This window comes from Haemaphysalis longicornis, unplaced genomic scaffold, assembly GCF_048455015.1.
Source record: "Haemaphysalis longicornis isolate Haplotype H1 unplaced genomic scaffold, Haemaphysalis longicornis Haplotype H1 scaffold_8, whole genome shotgun sequence".
In the NCBI taxonomy this organism is placed as follows: domain Eukaryota; kingdom Metazoa; phylum Arthropoda; class Arachnida; order Ixodida; family Ixodidae; genus Haemaphysalis; species Haemaphysalis longicornis.
This window is the reverse complement of record NW_027526445.1, coordinates 91,030,152-91,050,443: the sequence shown is the minus strand read 5'-3', so window position 1 is coordinate 91,050,443 and position 20,292 is coordinate 91,030,152. Positions and strand designations below refer to the sequence as shown.

The 20,292-nt window shown below is 49.0% G+C and overlaps 1 protein-coding gene across 1 annotated transcript in view; it reads right to left on the bottom strand.

Moving 5' to 3' along the window:
• LOC144148380 (tRNA (32-2'-O)-methyltransferase regulator THADA) overlaps positions 1–350 on the bottom strand; it is a 156,679-nt gene extending 156,329 nt beyond the window's left edge. Inside the window, exon 1 of the mRNA XM_077679922.1 lies at positions 96–350. Coding sequence (XP_077536048.1) covers positions 96–191 — 96 coding nt within the window. The 5' untranslated portion in view covers positions 192–350. The remainder of the gene's footprint in view (positions 1–95) is intronic.
• Positions 351–20,292: the final 19,942 nt, after the last annotated feature.

The following is a 20,292-nucleotide window of genomic DNA, read 5'->3' as shown; positions in this document are numbered from 1 at the left end:
ACGAAGAGAAGAGAAAACAAAATTAAAAGCTGCTGTTCAACAGTCGGTTGACACGCAGGAGCAGGCGTAGGAAACCTGTAGTTACCGATACGTACCCGTATTCTCGCCTGAAGGCTGTTGTCACCGCCTGCTTTGGAAGTGAAAACTTTGTAGAGAAAGTCGAAGGAATACCCAGACTTCGTAGGTTCCATGATGAAGCGTGAGTTTCAGAAGTGTTTCACGCGTCACAAAAGCCAGTGCGCTGACGCCAATGCCGAGGAGGATAGCTTCACGATCACAACACCGACCACAACAGAGAACACATGGCTTTTCACATGGCGCTGACACAGCTTGCAGATCCAGCCTGGCTGTTTGAACTTCATTTGCGTAAACTAAATATCATAAAGCGTTAGTTTATTAAAACGTCACCATATTATTACATAAGACAACCGCAAAAATAAAAACTGTAAGAAATTTTTGTCACGCTTAAACCAATGGTAGCGCTTTGATTAGTGGTCACAGGACTTTCCGGGTTAGCCGCTCAATTAACAATAACAATAACAATAACAATACTTTATTTCAACCCAGGAGGGCTGGGGTGTGCTGGAAAGGCCAAAGGCCCATACCGAAAGGCCCAGCACACCGACTTTTACAGCGCAAGAAAAGGAGGGAGGGGGAGGTGGGGTGAAAAGGATGAAAGGAGAGAGGCGGGTTGAATCAGACGATCAGTGGACAGTTCTCAGGTGGCGCACTGCTTGGCGGCAAAGGCTTTTCACTGCATCAGCGTCAGTGGCAGGTTGGCTCCTGAGCGCACTGGGGAGGGAGCGCCACAAGCTCACCACGCGCGGAACAAAGGAGTTCTGGTGGCGCACTGTCCGGCCAAGGATGGGGGCCAAGTCGTTGGTCCTGGTGCGACGAATATACCCTGCCAGTGGGTGGGGGGCACCGAGAGGGCTGACGACTGCCAGAAGCAGCCGGAGTGATGCAGCGCCGTACCTCTGCGCAAGGGGCTGCCAACCGACGGCGCGAAGCAGCTCCGGTGTTCGGTAGTCTCGGTAAGGACGGTCGGGTGGGGAGGACCTCTTGAGGATGGCAAATGCTGCCCGCCTCTGTACACTCGTGAGACGTGCAACACGGGAGGCCTGATGCGGCAACCACACAGGGGCACAGTACTCCAACTGGGGAAGCACAAGCGCTGTGAATAGTGTTCGCAGGGCAACCGGTCCAGCGCCGGATGTAGCGCGCTGGGCGAATGCGAAGAGACGACGCGCACGGGCAATGGTGGCGTCCATGTGTACGCTGAAGGAGAGTCTGTTGTCGATGGTGACACCTAGAAGCTTTATCTTTGTAGTCTGCGTGAGTGGAGTGTCAAGTATCTTCAGGACAGGGAGGTCTAAGTTGGCTGGGCGGCGTGCTGTGCAGATCATAGAGGTGCATTTTGAGAGATTTAACGGGAGCCGAAGCGATATTTGTTATTTAAAGAACGTCGAATTCGCTCTTGGGGTCAGGAAGTGGTTGGGAAGTTGTCGCTCTTTTTTTCTTGCCGCGGCGGTATCCGCAACGCCGTTGTTAGGTTCTTTTTCAAGTGGAAATTTGAGCGCAAAAATTTGACAAAGACACAGAAAGACCAGACGGGACTAGCGCTCGTCCCGTAGCAACTCTGCACAGAAAACTGGCTACAGTTCTGCGACGGCCTGCAAAGCACACTGTCAACCAGGAAGACGTGGAGCCTGCTCAGACATCTGATCGACCCACTTGGAAGCAAGAGCGCAACAAACCGCACCCTCACAGCCACCCTCAACAATTACAAGGGAAATGCGAGCGACTTAATCAAAGACCTCAAAAAGAAGTATCTCAAAACGGAAAGAGAAGAAGGAGAAATCGAAGACTACTCCGGTCCGCAAAACAAATTGCTCGACAAACTTTTCACCGAAACAGAACTGCTTGCAGCCATAGACGAAAGCAACAAGAACAGCGCCCCAGGGCCCGATGCGATCACGTACAGGCTGCTACATAACCTCAGCGACAGAAGCCGGACGGAACTCCTCAATCACATGAACAAGACATGGGAGACGGGAACCCTCCCACCGGAATGGAAAGAAGCAGAAGTACGCTTTATACCCAAACCAGGAAAAACCCCGCACATCGACAACATGAGACCGATCTCTCTCACCTCGTGCGCCGGAAAAGTGATGGAGCGAATGGTACTCAAACGACTCCAAAGACATCTGGACGAACACGACATCATGCCCCAAACAATGTATGGTTTCCGCGAGCACCTCGGAACGCAAGACGTGCTCGTACAACTCAACGAACTGGTAGTCAAACCAGCAACACAGCAAGCCCCGAGAGCGATACTCGCACTAGATTTAAAGGGAGCATTCGACAACGTGACGCACAGAAGCATCCTCAACAACCTAAAAACAACAGGATGTGGAGTGCGCACGTACAACTATGTAAAAGACTTCCTCAGCCACAGAACAGCCAAAATCAAGATAGGAGAGGAGATGTCCGAACCTATCTCCTTGGGAGACAGAGGAACCCCGCAAGGATCGGTCCTCTCTCCCCTGCTTTTCAACTTGGCCCTACTCCCACTGCCGAAACTTCTAGGCAAAATAGAACACCTGGGACATGCGTTGTACGCAGACGATATAACGATATGGCTCGAAACAACAGGATCCCAAGGATGGATGGAAGCGACGCTCCAAAGGGCAGCCGACACAGTCAACGAATACGCGCAAAAATGCGGACTTAGCTGCGCCCCTCAAAAGTCTGAGCTAGTCATCATAGGACCGAGAAACCCCGAGAGAGCATGCAAAGTCGAAGTCGAAATAGACGGGGCAAGGATTACCCCTAGCACGCATACCAAAATCCTTGGCCTGATAATACAAGCAGACGGCAAGGCGTCGCAAACGGTGAAAAAGCTCAAGACCACAACGGACCAGATTCTCAACATGATACGTAGAGTCTCCAACCGAAGAAGAGGTATGAAAGAGGACGACACATTACGTCTGGTGCAGGCCTTCGTGATATCAAGAATAACATACGCAGCACCATACCTGAATCTTAGAAAGACAGACACCATATACCTGGATACTTTAATCAGAAAAGCGACCAAACAAGACCTGGGGATACCGCAAAACTCGTCAACAGCGCGACTTCTGCGCATGGCAATGCACAACACGCTTGACGAGCTAGTAGAAGCCCACCTTTCGAATCAACGAGTTCGCCTCAGCAAAACGGACGCCGGAAGGGCTGTACTTAAGAAGATAGGATGGCAAGAAGCGCCACACGTCACGGAGCGACAAGTCCCAGACCAATGGACTTCACAAATCGAGACCAAACCAACCCCAAAGAACATGGACCCCAACAGAAACAAAGGAAGAAGGGAGGCGAGAGTAAAAGCAATTAACAAACTGTTGGAAGAAAAGAGACATGAGGGAATACTTTACACTGATGCTGCCCTGCCCAAATTCTCCAACAAAGCAACTATAGTAGTGACCACAAGAAACGAAATAGTGAACTGTGCATCATTGTACACCACGGAGCCAGATGAAGCGGAAGAGGCCGCCATAGCACTGGCGCTAACGCAACCTGGTACAGCGACAATTCTCACGGACTCAATGAAAGCCTACAACAGATACAGAACAGGACGGATCTCAGAAACTGCCGCCAAAATCCTGACAAGCGGGAAACCCCCGGAAACAAGAATCGAACTCATTTGGGTCCCTGCGCCTTCCTCGATCGAGGGCAACGAATTCGCCCATCGACAGGCCCGAGACTTAAACCTCCGGGCCACAGAGGAAACGGAAGAAGGGATGCACCCAATAACCAAATATGCAGAAATCCTCAAACATTACAGGGAGAACAGAAGAAGCCTTCCGCGCCCTCCCCCTAAACTATCCAGGGAAGAACAATCAATTTATCGACAGATACAGGCAGCCTCTTTCCCACACCCTCTACTCCTGAACCGCATGTTCCCAATTAGATACGCAAAAGAATGTCCCCTATGCTCAAAACCAGGCACCCTGAAACACACCATCGGAGAATGCACAAAACTCAAGTCCCCCCCAATTCTTGTTGACTCCGTCAGCATAGAGGATGAGCGATGGGAGATCTCGCTGACCAGCCCCGCCCTGGAAGACCAACTTCGGATGATCAACAGGGGCCAGGAGGCTCGGGAAGCATATGGGAACCTGGGAACAAGGAACCACTCCGACTGAGCTGAAATAGCTCCATCGCAACCCTTCTTCTAACAATAAAGTTTAATCTCTCTCTCTCTCTCTCTGGTCTAGTCCTGTCTGGTCTTTCTGTGTCTTTGTCAAATTTTTGCGCTCAAATTTCCACTTGAAAACATGAACCAACTAGCCCAACAACAAGTTTTATTATGTTAGGTTCTTGACGCTGGTCAGTTTGGATGATGGCCCGCTGCTGCTAAAGGGGGTGGCCGCCCCAGAAAAGTTAATGGATCGTACACGCCTTCAGGCAGACAATAGGGCATTTATGCACGAAGCATTGAAAACTTGATAGATAATAATGCAATATTTCCGAACACTCGTTGCAGCAAACTCGACATTTGGGCTGTGCCGAAATAACCAGATTCACTATGTCACAAAGCACGCGCTTCTCCTGTCCGCCCGGAGTCCTGATAGAAGCTACGAGATGGACTGCGTTGAGGCTCAAAACAGAAGCGGGAATTTTAACTGGCATGGCTCAGCAAATACCGATGGCTGAAGTATTCCGCTTTGCGTGAGCGCTAATCCTACCATGTCCGCGTATTTTTCGCCGTTAACCGCGCTCTTCTTGTGCTGACGCCTGTGTGTTTGGGGTTGGTATTTGCTGAAATTATTGCAAGTGATACAATGCTTCTGATATGCATAATTTCTATGTTTTTTTTTTTTTTAAAGATGAAACCTGCGCTGAAGATAAGGCAGAGAAAGAGCTCCATTGGCTGTACGGGAGTGCAACGTTACGCTTACATGCAAAAAATTTTACTCTGCATTTTGGACGAGAACAACTAAATAAATGAATCTCATTCTTACGGCCTGCGCCCACTTATTGCGGATGTCACGCTGATCATACTCCACGCGTTCAAATAAAGCAAGTAATCACATGAAACTATCGCCATTAATTGCATGCCTGCGCAAGGTGCCCGTGCGTGCAGCATACGTGCCGCATCACGGGCACAGATTTGCACCAAGCGGCCTGCGGATTTTCGCCCAGTTTGCAGCTTCACCTGGCACTAAAATCTACTATCGTAATCACCACCACTATCATGAGAGAGACCTCAAAGGGGCCATGAAAAGACCAAATACAACCAGGGGCGGATCCAGGATTTTTCTGAGAGGGGGGTCAGCTCCTATCAGTGATGATGATGATGATTAGCAGGAGGAGGGGGAGGAGCCTTATTCATTCACTGAAATTTCGGGAAAGCAAAAACACAAGGAATACAACAAGTCATCAATTCACCTTTTTCTGCGACCTGAGTGGTCATCTTCTTGGAGGTTTAAATTCAAAAATTAAGGGAGGGGTCGGGACATCCGGACCCCCCCTCTGGATCCGACAATGAATACAACCTTGTTCAATTTGATTGAACTATCCTTTGGTAACTCCCACAGCTCCCTTCCAGTCACATACGTTTCCCCCCCAAAGCAATGAAACAAGCATCAACGATTTTCAAATTTACAGCTTAGTGACGTAATGTGGGCAGCAGTTATGCAGTTTTGGCCAGCACTTAAACGTAGTTATGAGTGCGCTAACTGAACGTTAGAATTCCTACGATAGGTTCAATGGAGGCCCCTCTACAATCGCGCAATCATGTTCCTTGCCGTTGGCTTAGGTCGTTGGGTGCCTATCGTACCAACAAGATCCCCTGATGTCTTAGAGAAATCGTTGGAAAGCGGGCGGGGAGTCGCCACTGCTTCATATGTTGTTCTTAATACCTCTACTATTCCTTTGAAGTTTGCAAAAGAACTGTATAGGGACAATGCAGCCTTTTAATGAACCAAACATGTATTCCATCTTCGTGGCCTTTAAGGGCGCTTTTCTTTAACCGCGCTCTTTTTTCTTTCGAGGATCGGGGAGGGGGGGGAGAAGGGGGGGGGGGTGTGAGAAGAACCTTAATTAGCCCAACCCGAAAAAAAATCCCGGCTACGCGCCTGGTCCTACGTCCGGTAACACGGCAGTGCAAACACGGTAATGATGTGCTAAAAGAACTAATCAGCTCCCTCTTCTTTCGAGATTGTGCAGGAATTACGGAAAATTCGCGGTTTTCTGTTACACGCAGGTTCTGCGTTAAGGCTGGCGAGAATGAAGCAGAAACAAAACGGCACGCTAGACATCAGTGACGGTGAACTCGCCCTTCAGGGATTCAATTCACAACGAAAAACTGCGTGATGTGCACCTGCTGCTTTCCCACGAGCACAGCCCCTACACGGCACTCCGTCTCGTCTTGAAAGCTTCTGCCTCTTCACGTCTTGAAAGCTTCTGGCTCATCACCTGCCTGGGTATGTTCATGCTCAGTGGTAACCAATCAACCGTCGAAGTTTATCCAAATTCATGGAGAAAGTTATCAATAAACGGGTGATGTATTGTTTTGATAGTCATCGTGTGCTACAAGGAAAAATATCGGGCTTCCGCATAGGTCGATGTACCATGGATAGCATCATAGACTTGGTGACATTTGTTGAACACGGAAAGTCCAAAAGGCAATATTGCGCTAGCCATATTCCTATAGTTCATCTCACAAGCTAGCTGCAGCACTGTGGAGGCTACATTGTTGTCCCCCTCAGGGAGCCTAACTCACCGCGAAGGAAGCGACAAAAGGCGCCGGGGCCGTGCGGTGCCACTTGCCGAGAGGGGAGAAGGGAGTGTCCTTTCAGGACCCCCTTCACGGCGGATTAGGCGCCCTCAGTGGGCGCACTATTGATAACAATGTAGCCTCCACAGTGTTGCAGCTAGCTTGTGTGCCTATAATACGGCTAGCCATGTCGACGTCTTAGAAGGACCGGCGCAATTAGGAATACGTGGGAGGATGCTTCACTTTATGTCCAACTTTCTTGAGGGCAGGCAAATTTTTGTCACGATGGAGAATGCGAAAACATCAGAATATGTCGTTAACGAAGGGCTTCCTCAAGGCGGCGTGCTTAGTCTCACTATTTTCAATGCAATAATGGTGCAGTTACCAACACGCCTACCACATGGCCTTCACTATTCCATTTGCGCTGACGACACCTGCCTTTGGACATCCCGCCCTTTATAGGAAGTCATTCAAACAAAATTGCAATTGATGAAGTGGCATGAATTTGTCGGCCCGAAAGAGGCATGAATTTGTCGGCCTGAAAATCAGCAGTACTTCCTTTTACTTTCAAACAATTGAAGGGATTTAATATATGCCTGGATAGAAGACCCCTGGCGCTTGTGACAAGCGATCGTTTCATCGGCATAATAGTCGATCGGAGGCTCTCCTGGTCCCACCATATTCACGTTCATGAGACTGTTGGATGGGCATCCCACCGCAGCCACCACTGTTGCGACTGGCCATCCAAGCGCAGTGACCGATGTAGCGACGTTGCCTTGCACCGTCCACTATCGACGCGGTGCAGAGCAGAGCGATGAAGTTCTCGCGCCGGCGAAAAGTTGAAGCAAAATTTATATACAGTATGTACAGGGGTAGCAACAGCGTTACGTCGCTCGCACAAAGGCGAAAGTACCTCTCCACTCGGTGCCTCCGAAAAGTGCCGCCGAAGAATGCCGACGTTAAGTGCCTCCGGGTGGGTTTTTATACAGTCCGTTGTGACCCCGAGAAGTTTGAATCGCTCCAATCACGACTCTCGCTGGCCGAAGTTTGAAATCTGACGAATGGAAGCGAAGGGGTTGCGTCAGACGAGCCGCCACGATGGGGAAAGGGAGGGCGATGCCCACGCCGTCTCCACGAAGCCGCATTCAGGCGTGTGGCGGCATGTCGGTTGCCGGTCGTTCACCCGATGCATGATTTGGCCCAGCCGCCGCGACGCAACAGGCAGAGGCGACTCTGCTGCGGTGCATGTTCGAGCCTGTCGGTCGCGGGCGGTTTGGTCTGGTTTGGACGAGGCGTGAATCGGCCCCGCTGTCGACGGGTCGCCCCGTGCACCAAATTTGGGCCGGGCGCTCTGGCACAATAAGACCAAGATGAACCACATCGTCCGCGTTCTGCGACACCTGGCGGGAGCACGTTGGGGAACCTCCACGGATGTTCTACTGAAACTTCACGGGGCTCTTATGAGATCCACTATCGGATAATCTTTGCCAGTTCTGGATTATTTATTACCTTGTGGAGAGAGAAAAAAAAACTCACCATATTATTAGCGAGAAGTCTTCGGGTGTGCTTGGGGGTTCCCAAAGCCACGTCAAGCCGCCTCGTGCTGGCCGAAGCATGAGTGCCCCCTAAGAGGAAAAGGTCGGCACCTATTCAGAATATTCACGCAACACGCTTCCAACCCAATAGCAAATGTAATATTGAAATGGGCTGGTTCAAAGATCTCTGCCATGCTGCATGACTATCAGGCACTCCTTCCTCGATTCACACGTTGGCCTGATCATAGTCCTCCCTGGCTTCTTCTGCTGCCTAACATCACTGCTGGAATACCAGGCATCGACAAGAAGGCCAATGTTTCCTTCTCTGCATTGGTCCAACTAGTGGTAATGCATTTGTACAACGCACATATGGACAAGCTACATGTTTACACGGATGGATCTTAGCTCCGCTTGCGCGTTCGCAGTGCCTGCACTAGGTGTGGAGCAGATGTTCCGATTGTCTAACAGACCATCCTCGACAACTGCTGAACTCTGTGCTATTGTAGGGGCTGTCAAGTTTATTGCCACAAGGCAGGAAAGTGCTAGGTGGGTTGTCTGCTCAGACTCAAAGCCAGCACTTCTGCTCATATCAAACATTCAGGCCAGAAACGGGCACCGAATATTGGCTATTACGATTGCTGAACATCTTCAAAGAGCCCGTGATACAGGGCATGTCGTAGATTCCCAATTAGTGCCCAGCCACAGCGGCCTAAATGGAAATGAAAGAGAAGACAGACTCACAAAATAGGGGCATGACCATGGCGACGGGCTCACCGTTCCTCTCCTCGCCGATGATATAAGAATCATCACACGGAAACGGAGTGAGCAACGATCCCCCGAGGAGCGGTTTGATCAGGACACGAAGCGGTCATTGCTGTACGCAATAGACCCAGCCTTATATCTTAACAAACTTGTTGCTGAGCTAGTTGGTACGCACTTATAAAAGAAGAAAACGTGGCGCAAACTAGACGTGGACGAAGAAGACAAGGTACGACAGTTGGTACGACAGTTGGTGTAGGTATCTTTTCACCTGCGCTTGACTGGGCATTTCCTCTTCGTCTTCCAAATTTCACGTCAATATATTTGGCAGAATTTTTGGGAATCGCGTTCGCTCTTCGAAAGCTCAGCGAAGAGCATTCCCAGGTGATCATTGTGACGGATTCTTTTTCGGTTTGCTCCGCTTTATCTTCACCAACCGTTTCTCCACTTCGCCGATCGCTGTCGATGCTTATACCGGCACACGTCAGGGAAATCCGGCTGGTCTGGGTCCCAGGGCACAGAGGAGTTGAACTTAACGAAACTGCTGATTACCTGGCAGGAGTAGCACTGAACGGTCCTCTCGTTGATACTGTGCCCCCGATAGCCTATGTTGTTGGAACTAGGTTTCGAAGGTACAGTTCACTGGACAGCTTCCCACCATACAGCATCGCTGGCTGCCCAGACATTGAGCATCTCCGGTACTCTTGGAAGTGTGACTTTGCGCAGTCTCGGCTGTGCGAGGTCACACTGACTTGCTTTCGATGTCGAACACCTAATTTGAATTTTTATCTGCACCGTGCACGCATAGCGCCATCGGCCATCTGAAGCTTCTGTCAAGAGGAGGAAACGCTTGACCACTTCCTGTTGTCTTACCGGCGGTTCTCTTCCCTCCGAAATCGTTACCTGGAGGCTCCCCTCCGGCGCCTGGGTCTCGCCTTGTCGGTGCCTAATTTATTGTCATTTGGGGCAGTCGGGCTTGGTCGGTGCAACGGGGATGTTTTTCGCGCTCTTCACTCATTTATTGCCGAAACAGGTCGCTTGCGTTGTTAATCAATAGCTTCAACCCATTTTTAATCGTTTATTGAAATACCTGTTGGTACAGTAGTATTGAATTTCTTTTGGTTCCAAAATTGTTAGCATCACTGTACCCTATTTTCCCTTCGTTTGAAACTAATTACTAAGCTTCTTCAGCAGTGAAATCACAAAAGACTTGGCCAATCCCCCAGAGTGGGTACGCGCCATTCTCGTTCCGGATCCAACCAACCAACCAGTTGGAAGTTGGCCCCAGTATCTGTCGTTGGTTGGCTGGTTGGTTGGTTGCCTCAGACCTAGGCACATACCCACGGGGGGGATTGACCAAGAAGCTTTGTACCTAATCAGGATGTCACCTATATTATTTTAGAACCCAAAATTTAGAAAAGGAAATACAGAACAGAATTTTTTAAACATGTATAATATGGAAGTAGATTCTGGAAGAAAAATGAGATAAGTGTGAACGTTTAGCTGGCTAGCAGGAAATCCGGCCTGTCGCCACAACATAAGAATGAAGGGCAGACACAACATACCTGTGGCAGGCTCCTAGGCTTCACATGTGAGATGAAAAGTGCGTTTCTCTGGGTTGACGTCATGTCTCCCGAACATGCGAAGTAGCTTCTGCTTCTGCACAAAAACTTGTCACAAATCGAGGCCTCTAAAAGAAAAATTGATATTCGATATTCGATTCAATATTTGGCTTTTTTTCCCAAACTTGATTCGATATTCGATTCAAAAGTTACTATTAGGCATTCGCATACCCCTAACTATCCTGTAAGAAATGTACTATGGAAAATTTTTAGTGTTCACGATGGATAGTGTAGTCTGGAAATCGTATGAACCAAGAACGTCTCAACGGAGTTCTACTGTACCTCGCTTTCAGGTTATTGTGGAGCAGTTTAGTGCAATTCTCGCAATTTTTATGCTTCAAGAGCAGACTGGCGCAGGAAAACAAATTTGTATCAAAACAGCGCAATATATGCAGCTGTCTCCCCACTGGGTGCATAAAAAGTTAAAAGAAAAAACTGATTAGTCAGATAAAAACAACAGAGAGAGATGGGAAGGGGGAGGAAAAGCTGAACTCACAGGCCCTCTCGGCTGCTTGCAGGCGGCTTCAGCCTCGAGAGGAAGTCGAGCACAAAGTACAGCTCGTCCCTCTCTGAGCCGAGGCAGCGGCGGAGCTTGGCCAGGAACATGCCCCTGAGCTCGGGGAACCTCGCAAACAGGTCCAGGGCAGTGACCGCGTCGTGGCCCACAAACTCCTCCCGCGTCTTCTTCAGCTCTATCACCCTCGGGGCCGTCCCACCTGTCGACCAAAAAAGGGAAGAAGCAAACACTCAAGAAAGCTTCAAACAGCTTGAACCAGCATCTTTTTTTCTTGTTTAGTGATCCAAGCCTGTTTCATAACTTGCTGTTCCTTCTTCCATTTGCAGTTATAAAAACCAAATGTACGTGTATTCGTAATTAGAAGAACGTGGGTGCAATTGGTTGTGTACCTACAATTCACATCAACCTGTGTGCCAGGTTTCCTCTGTGCCGAATAATGGGGAAACATATGACCCATGCCTGCTGTTCTAATACCTAGTGTGGAGTACTCTTGCCTATACGCGCAAAGGGCAACACACTTGCCCATAACAGACCTTTTAAGTGCGAATGCACTTCTTAAGCGAGCCTGAAGCGTCCGCCGCCGTCCGCATAGCAACAGCTGCGGGTGCGCGCGCTCCTCGTCTTCCTTGGCAACGGGGGGAGATGGGCGCGCGCTGCCTGGCCGCTGACATGGCACATACCCACGTGGGGGATTGGCCAAGAATCGGGCGTGAGAAGGGCTAATGCACCCGCGTAAAGGAGTACTGACACGAAATTTCAAAGCTGCGATCCGCTCTAGAAGATAGAAGATAGAAGATAGAAGATAGATAGAAGAAGAAGATAGAAGATAGAAGGGCGTCTTGCTTATAAGCCTGGAGTAGTTGTAGACGCCTAAATCTCGCCCCCAATAGAAAGCTATCCTTTGGACATTGCACGACCACAGGGCCACCAAGATACATGCTGGCTAATTGATCAGCCACTTCACTGTATGAGATATCTCGCACCTTGTCTTATCTTCTTCATCCACATCTAGTTTGCGCCACGTTTTTTTCTTTTACCAGCCTCACAGTTCCGACTGAATGTGGAGCTGCCCCGAAATGTGGAAACTCTGTTCCATCGTATGCGATTGGCCGTTGCCTGTACAAATTCCTTTCGGTTCAACGTTAGCAGTGCAAACTCACCATACTCTCCAGGCGGAGCGCCCGAGGAAGATGTATCCCAAGCAATGGTAGACTGTCCATTATATTCCCAGCGAAAGCATGAACTCTCCAACAAACTGCCATTAGATACCCATCGTGTGATGTGTTTAGCATCTTTACTAGGACGATGGCCTGATGCGGGTCTTCAAAATAGGGTTGTTCGTGGCTTGAATGTGTCTTTTACCTCGTCAGGAATAGCGTCAAAGTATTAGGTGGCGTATTAGCGTTTTACCTTGAATCCGTGAACCCAGGAGCACATTTTACAAACAACTATTAGAACAGACGAAAATTGCCGTGAACAGTTGATTTGTATAGCCGGATCTCTGACCCTTTTTTGGCGAAAAGGAGTAGCCGCGCGCACATTCGCCTCCAACCTCTCCAATCGATGAACCAGTTAAACCACAAGTTTACAGTTTATTTATCCCTCCTGAATCCACGCATACACATACCAGGGGATTGGTCATGGACGACGATAGCTCCTATCGGGGGTGGAGGTTACCCAACACTTCAGAAGCAGTTCGCTGCTGATTCGCTACTCTCGGTTCGCTCCTCACAACCACCGTCTTGTGGAGAGAGGTTCTGGTTCCTGTTCTCAAGAGTAGAGCAGGAACGACGTTAGGCACCGTAGAGGAATGACCATCGCTGCCTCCTACGTTGAGCGGCGATAGCTGCGATGAACTCAGGATTGTCATCGCTCGGCCCCCAGATGAGTGGGGTTTTTAGTGGAACAGAAAACCGAACTAGCCGGATCTGATTTATTATAAAGCGGAAACAAAGAGTATACAACGCAACTTTCTAGCAATTGTTTATTTCAAGGAAACAGCCGCCCTTATATTCAATCCTGACGACTGCAAACGAACTTTTGCAAACAAACTCTTGCAGGTACCCTGCACGCCTTCATGATTACCTTCGCTAATCCTCATAGCTGACTCAGGTTCGCCACGTGTTGGGATCTTTGATTTTTCCTATATAACATGTTTTTTTTTCCTAACAATAAATGCTGTTGAAAGTCAGCGCTTGTAATTTAACGTTCTTCTTCGTCCTTCGTGTGTCTGCACTGTAAACATTTGTCATAAACCAACAAACCCGACTGGTTCTTAGAAACTCTTACCCCCCAATACCTTACTGCTTGCAATGTACCCCACCCTGTACCCCGCATCTTGCAAATACTGCCCCCACCCCCGCACCCTATACCATCTGGTAGGGGAGTGTTAACAAACCCAGTTTCTTACTCCTATACCCCAACCCACATTCGAGCAGTGGGTTGCACGGCTGACCAGCACCGACCTCTCCTCCCAGCGTAGCATGATGGAGAGGGCAGTGGTGACCAGCCCAGGCCAGGGTATCCCGGACTTGAGGAACCCCCCTCCCCCCAAAGGCAGGTGCCCAGCATAGGTCGGCCAACCACAACAAATTCACTCAAACTCAATCACATTTTCCCCCTTTACGCTGTGCTCACTCAAACACAGACTCAACAAGCTCTCCTCCACTCAAAATCACTCGTACTCAATCACCGCGAGCTCATTTTTATTGTACTGAGCTGTACTCAAACTCATCTATATTCATTCGTGCTCATAGTCCATCTGTACTGAGGAGTAGTACTTACACCCAATCTGTACTCACTAGTACTCATACTCAATATGTGCTCACTTGCTCGTAACCAACCTGTACTCACGAGTAAAACCCATACTCACTTTGTACTCACGAGTAGTACTCATACTCAGTCTGTACTCACGAGTACTCGTACTGAATCTGCACTCAGAATTACTTGTATTCAAAAGTGTCTCTACTAGTTAACACAGGTGCAAAGACTACAGATTGTGCACTAGCTGCACTAGAAACAGAGAACGGAGGACTAACAGACGAAATCAACGTGTATTCCGATAATACGTTCTCGCGCAAATGGCTGTCTAGATTTAGACATTTCTTGCTCCAAGAAAACGTAGTGTTGGTGAAACTAAAAAACCGCATAATAATTTTTCGTGTTACAAAACGTCACACTTTCTGCAAGTTTTTGTATGCCGTGAGCTTTTTGGTCCTACCACGTGTGATGCTGTTTCAGCGCACTGTAAGCGACGCAGTTTGTTTATTCAAGAGTTTATTCAAAACGAAAGCACAGCATTCAGTGGTGAAACTGAGGGCAGGTTTTTGGCACTCTCCTGTCTTTCATCCTTCAGTCACGCAGTAATTGTTTCTTGAAAATATTAACCAAATACCTATCAATCATGTCTTATTGCAGGCATAAAGCTGAACTTTCCCGCGTCAAGCAATAACTTTCCACTGTAGCGACTTGGTGATCATCATCGTCTTCATCAGCGCCATCATGATCATCATTATCAACCAGCTCGTGTTCTCTCTGGCTGGCACTGCTTATGATGATGGCGTAATGGGATGATGATCATGGTGCCGCTACACCACGGTCATACTGTGTATATTCTAAAAACGATTCCCAATCGCTGCTGTAAACGTATTTCAGTAAACTTCCCCACGTTTCTACTGCGAGTAATGAAATTACGTAACGTCGTACCTCGGCGTTTTTGTTATGGTATAAATCTTAGAAGGTACGCACCACCAACTTGGCCTTTTGCACATGCGCGACGCTATTTATTCATCAACTGCAAGAGGTGAACGCTGTAGCCGGCTTTGCAGGAGCATTTGCAATGCTGAATGACCCGTTTTTCGCACGCCTTATTTTTCGGACATGCTTGATTATTCGGAATTTTTCACGGCACAAGGACATGTCTCACACACCGAATGTATTACGCAGCTGAAAAGTTCGGACACGCTAGGACGGGCTGTTCGATTTTTCGGACTATCCAAGTGTCAGCCGGCCCGGCTGCCACGCGTACTCAGGTGTGTCGCCATAAAAAGAGGACTTCACGCCGGTTCCAGCCTGTCTTGCACGAGGCCAACGAGGAAGACTGGTTAACCCAGCAGCTTTTTGAAAGATATGTGAGGAAGCGAGATCGCAAATTTGATCTAGAAGGCGGCAAAGTATTGTTGTTCGTCGACAACTGCGCTGCACACGGGCTCGTTATCAGCTTGAAGTCTGAGCGCATCCAATTTGCAAAGTGAGTTGGAACTGTGCGCTCGGGTCACGCATAAAGAAATCATTCGCCAAGCACTTGCGGAGTCTCAGAGCGAAGACGACGACGACGAGTCGCCTGCAGCAGCGCGTCAGACTTGCGGGAACGGCATTGGGCCGTCCAGTAGTGGAGGTCCTGCCGCCCACTACCCTCGTAACTTCGGTTCGCTTTCGTAGGCTGTGCCTACTTCAAAGTATGCCTGATTCCGGTACTCATGGAACTGCAGCATAAGCCAGTCGCGAGTTTGAGAAGCCACCCTCACTAGCTTTCGATGTCGTGTGCCAAATTTAAATTATTACTTGCACCTCTGTAACCTTGCCCCGTCGCCGCTATGCGCCTTCTGCAATAAACCAGAAACGATCGACCATTTCTTCTCCTGCCGACAGCTCTTTATAAGACGAAGACACTTAGAAAGCACATGCAGCCGGCTAAACCTGTCTGCTACACTGATTTTGTCATTCGGGCGAAAGAACTGGGATTTTTCCACGGTGATCTCTGGCGTGCGTTACACTCATTCACCCTACAATCAGGCCGTCTGCCGTGTTAGATACCATTTGGCCCTGCTGGATTCCCCTGTCAAGTATCTGTCAAGTATATGCCCCCGCGATACGTATGTGGTGCGGGTTGGGCTTTTATTTTATTCTATAGCCCTTTACCTTTGTCAAGTATATGCGCGCCCAGCTCACTCTTCGTCTGTGCCACATTCTCTCTTCGTGATTCTTAGCTCCTAGTTTTCATTCAATAGTGTTCGTTGTTACCTTTTAGATGCAACGCATCTCATGCTCGCCCCTCTGTCGTTCCTGCGTCTGTCCGGCATTGTCCGCACAGCTGTGCCTCTCCTCCTCTCCTCTCTCCGATAGCGAACACTCTCTCCCAAACAGCTGCGGGTTGGCGCAGCGCGCTCTCACTCCGTTGCTAGGCGCCGGTGGGCGGCGCTGCGCGTGCTGCGCATGTGCAGTACTCTCTCTCTCTCTCCGCGCTCTCCTCTCCTTCGGGCGCTGTGAATGTACAGCGGCATGCCGCGCTCCGGCAGTCTCAGTCGACGGTCGTCCGTGCTACGCTTGCACTCTCTCGCAGTACTCGACGATTGCTTGATGCGACGGTATAAGCGTAATCAACACGACGGAAATGCCAATGGAACCCCCCGAGATGCGTTGCATCACACCAGGGTACCCGCGAGGGGCGGTGGGCGTAATTTTTTTTATTTCTTTCTATAATATCCTTAGTTAGTTTTATTTCTCTGGTCATGTACTGCTAATTCATTCAAATATTAAATATTTTTCTTTCCTTACAAAAACTACACGATTTCTTTCGGTAAGACGCCCGTTTCCTGGCCAATCCCCCTGAGTGGGTATGAGCCATTTCACTGGTACCCCCTCAACCACCACACTAGCTGAGCCGATAAGCGGTCGCAACTCTTTTATCAGCTTACGGTGTCACGATGAATCTCACCGAAAATCAGGCGGACGGAAGTGAAGCATTGGTCAGAAGCACATTCATAGCTCTTTTCACTCACTCAATAAATAGTACGCAATAAACTGAAATTTTGGGATCACTTTTGCTTTTTCGGACTACCTGATTTTCGAGACGTTTTCGCTGTCTCTCGAGCGTTCAAATGGGTCGTCTACCGTATATTCCTCGATGCGCCAAACCGCCCACAGGCAACCACACTGCATAAAAAATGTCCACGGCGGAATGCACTTGCACTTCACGCTCGACTCCCAGCTTGAGCTTGACGCATTGAGTGTCGTCTGCGGTTTGCAATTACTGAGTATGGGCGCAAATCATACACATGGCGAGCGTCGTAATGGTCGCCCCCAATTTCAAGATTTACAGACGTGAAAAGGTCCCGGTGGTAATTGTGCTGTGTATTTATGCGGAGACGGAAGGGAAACCTGAGCCGACGGCGCGCATCCGGCGGCTCGGCCCGCCCGACGAAGGAATTACGAGAGCGCGTCCCGGGGAGGGGAACCGAAAAATAAAGGCACTCTCAGACTGAACGCCAAACGTGTCGTTTGTACGTTTCTCGCGCTCCACGAAAACTACATGGTGGCAGCGTACGTTCGAACCTGCTATGAAGGCACTGATGGAGGGGTCGCAATACCAGGAAAAAATGGCTATGTCCAGTTTTTAATGCAAGCCTCCGGAGGAATTTACTTTCGCAAGCCCAAGTGAGTGGCCGCAATGGAACCGGCGCTTTGAACGTTTTCGCATCGTGAGTGGCCTCGCCTCGAAATGCGCGGTGGGACAAGTCTACGCATTGGTCTACTTTATGGGCGACAAGGCAGAAAACATCTTTGCCTCATTCAAGTTGACAGAGGAACAGAAGAACAGCCACAACGATGTTTTGCAGGCGTTCGAGAACCACTTCGTAGTTCGAAGAAATGTCGTGTACGAAAGAGCGACATTCTTCAGAAGAGAACCGCGGGAAGAATAAGGGGTCGAAGAGTTTGTCACTGAGCTACACCAACTGGCCAAGTTGTGCAGTTTCGGAGAACTGCATGACGAGATGATCCGGGACCAGATAGTAGTGGGCATCAGGGACCGCAAGCTATCTGAACGAATGCAGCTGGACGCGGAGCTGACCTTCCAAAAGGCCACCAACATGGCGCGACAATCTGAAGTCGTAAAAGAACAAGCTGCTACGCTCCACGGACACAAGTAAGGAAACGTGCAAAGAATCGGCCAGACTCGTAAAATGACTGTACCTCCAAGAAATCCAAAGGCGTCTGCAACACGAGACAAGAAGCCGCCTGAATCCGAAGCAAAGCAGTGTATGTTCTGTGGCTACTCGCAACACGCTACAGGGAAGTGCCCCGCACAAAACGCGACGTGCAACGAGTGCCGCAAAAAGGGACATTTTGCTCGTGTCTGCAAAGGAAGAGCATCAGTCCGCGAGATCGTCGGTAGCAACGATGCATTTCTCGGAGCCGTCTCGTCCAGCTGCGACAAGTGGATGGCTACTGTGGACATCAGTGGGTCGCCCGTCACCTTCAAAGTGGACATTGGAGCTGATGTGACTGTGATTCCTGTGAAAACGTACCGGATATATTTCAGGGATCTTCACCTGCAGAATCCAGAAAAGGTTTTGAAGGAACCCAATGAGCGAGAACTTCCTGTTTCCTGCATGATAACGGCAGACATGTCAAACCGCCACACGTCGACGAAAGGAAGCATCTACGTTGTGGATGGTCTTCAGGTGCCTCTCCTGTCAAGGAAAGCTAGCGAAGAACTAGGCATTGTAAAACGTCTTTATCAAGTCATCATTCAGAAAAGCGTAGCTGTCAACCCACAGGGTGAGCTTCCCAAGCTGTTCTCCGGTCTTGGTAAAATTAAGCTCGCATACAAGATCAAGCTTAAAGAAGATGCTGTACCGTTACCGTTGACCACTCCTCGAAAAGATGTCATACCAATAATGTCCAAGGCCAAAGAAAAACTTCAAGAGATGGTTGAGCTTGATGTTATCGAGCCAGTTGAGGAGCCAACAGAATGGTGTTCTATAATGGTCATTGTTCAGAAACCTGACGGAGATGTACGGGTTTAGGTTTCTGCGACGAGTTTAGGTTTCTGCGACGGGGACGTTTGTCGCGCCCTTCACGCTTTTATTTCACAATCAGGTCGCCTACCCTGTTTATACACATCTCGTACTTCTTTTTTCTGGTAAGTGTAGTATCGGTTTTTACTTAAAGGAGCCATGAAGAGAAAACACAAGTTTGGTTCATTCAAAAGATTGGGTCGTTAGAATCATACTGACACCACTTTTAACGTACACTTCGCTCAAATAAGCTACATAATTAGGAAAAACGGGAATGGTCATGCGACCCACCAGTTCATTTCCCGCAACAGAACCTATGATGTCACATGAGCTAAGCTCTGCGATTGGCGGAGGCTGGCAGAAGCAGACGAAAATTAGGTAGAGCTTACAAACTAGACGAACGAGCGATTTGCGCTTAAATTTAGGGCACATTCTTTACAAATTGAATGATGGGACAAACAGTGGAAGTTACGAAAGCACATGTAAACATAGAAGTACTGCAGCGTTCTGCTGTTCGTACTGCGCACAGCATGCTTGGTTTAGCTGCACAGCACTACGGGGCTTGGGGTTGTCTCAGACGACACTGGCCGATTGACGCAAGCAACGATGTCTTACGTGACCCCATTTGTCGAGCGAGCACTGTTTCAGGGAACGAATATTTTCTCCCAGAACAAAAACAAGCCAAGTTTAAATGCGGGCAAAAACAAACCAAACGCTTGCCACGGTATGGTGGCGCCATCTAGGTTCGGGTAACGTAAAGAAACGCGGGAACAAACCAACACCGCTGTACAGGGTGGAGACAACCTTTGAACGGTCCCGTGCCGCCGCAATTGGGCCAACGTGCTCAACGCGTTATTCTTTTCGTTTCCCACGAGACCTAGCAACGCGAAACAGACAATATGATTCAAACGTCTTCAGTAAACCGCGTTGCGGCGATAATTTTAGCGCGTTTTTGACACGATGACTTGCTTCGGCGGCGAGCGAGCAACCCAAAATGGCGGCGCCAGCGTATACGTGTCTCTACCCTGTACGGCGGATGCGTGAATGAAGGGGTTCTAGGCTGCAGAGCGGTCGGTTCCTGTGATGTCATTGCAGACCCCGAAGACAAACGATTTAGCGGGAAAACCAAAATTTTAACTTAAATTGTTTAATTTCTCAGTGAATAAAGCATCGTTTGTATCTGGACAAGCGCTGGGGGCACTATAAAACACGAAATCTTCCGAATAAAACCAACTTGCATTTTCTCTTCATGGCTCCTTTAAAGCCATGAATTTTTGCAAAG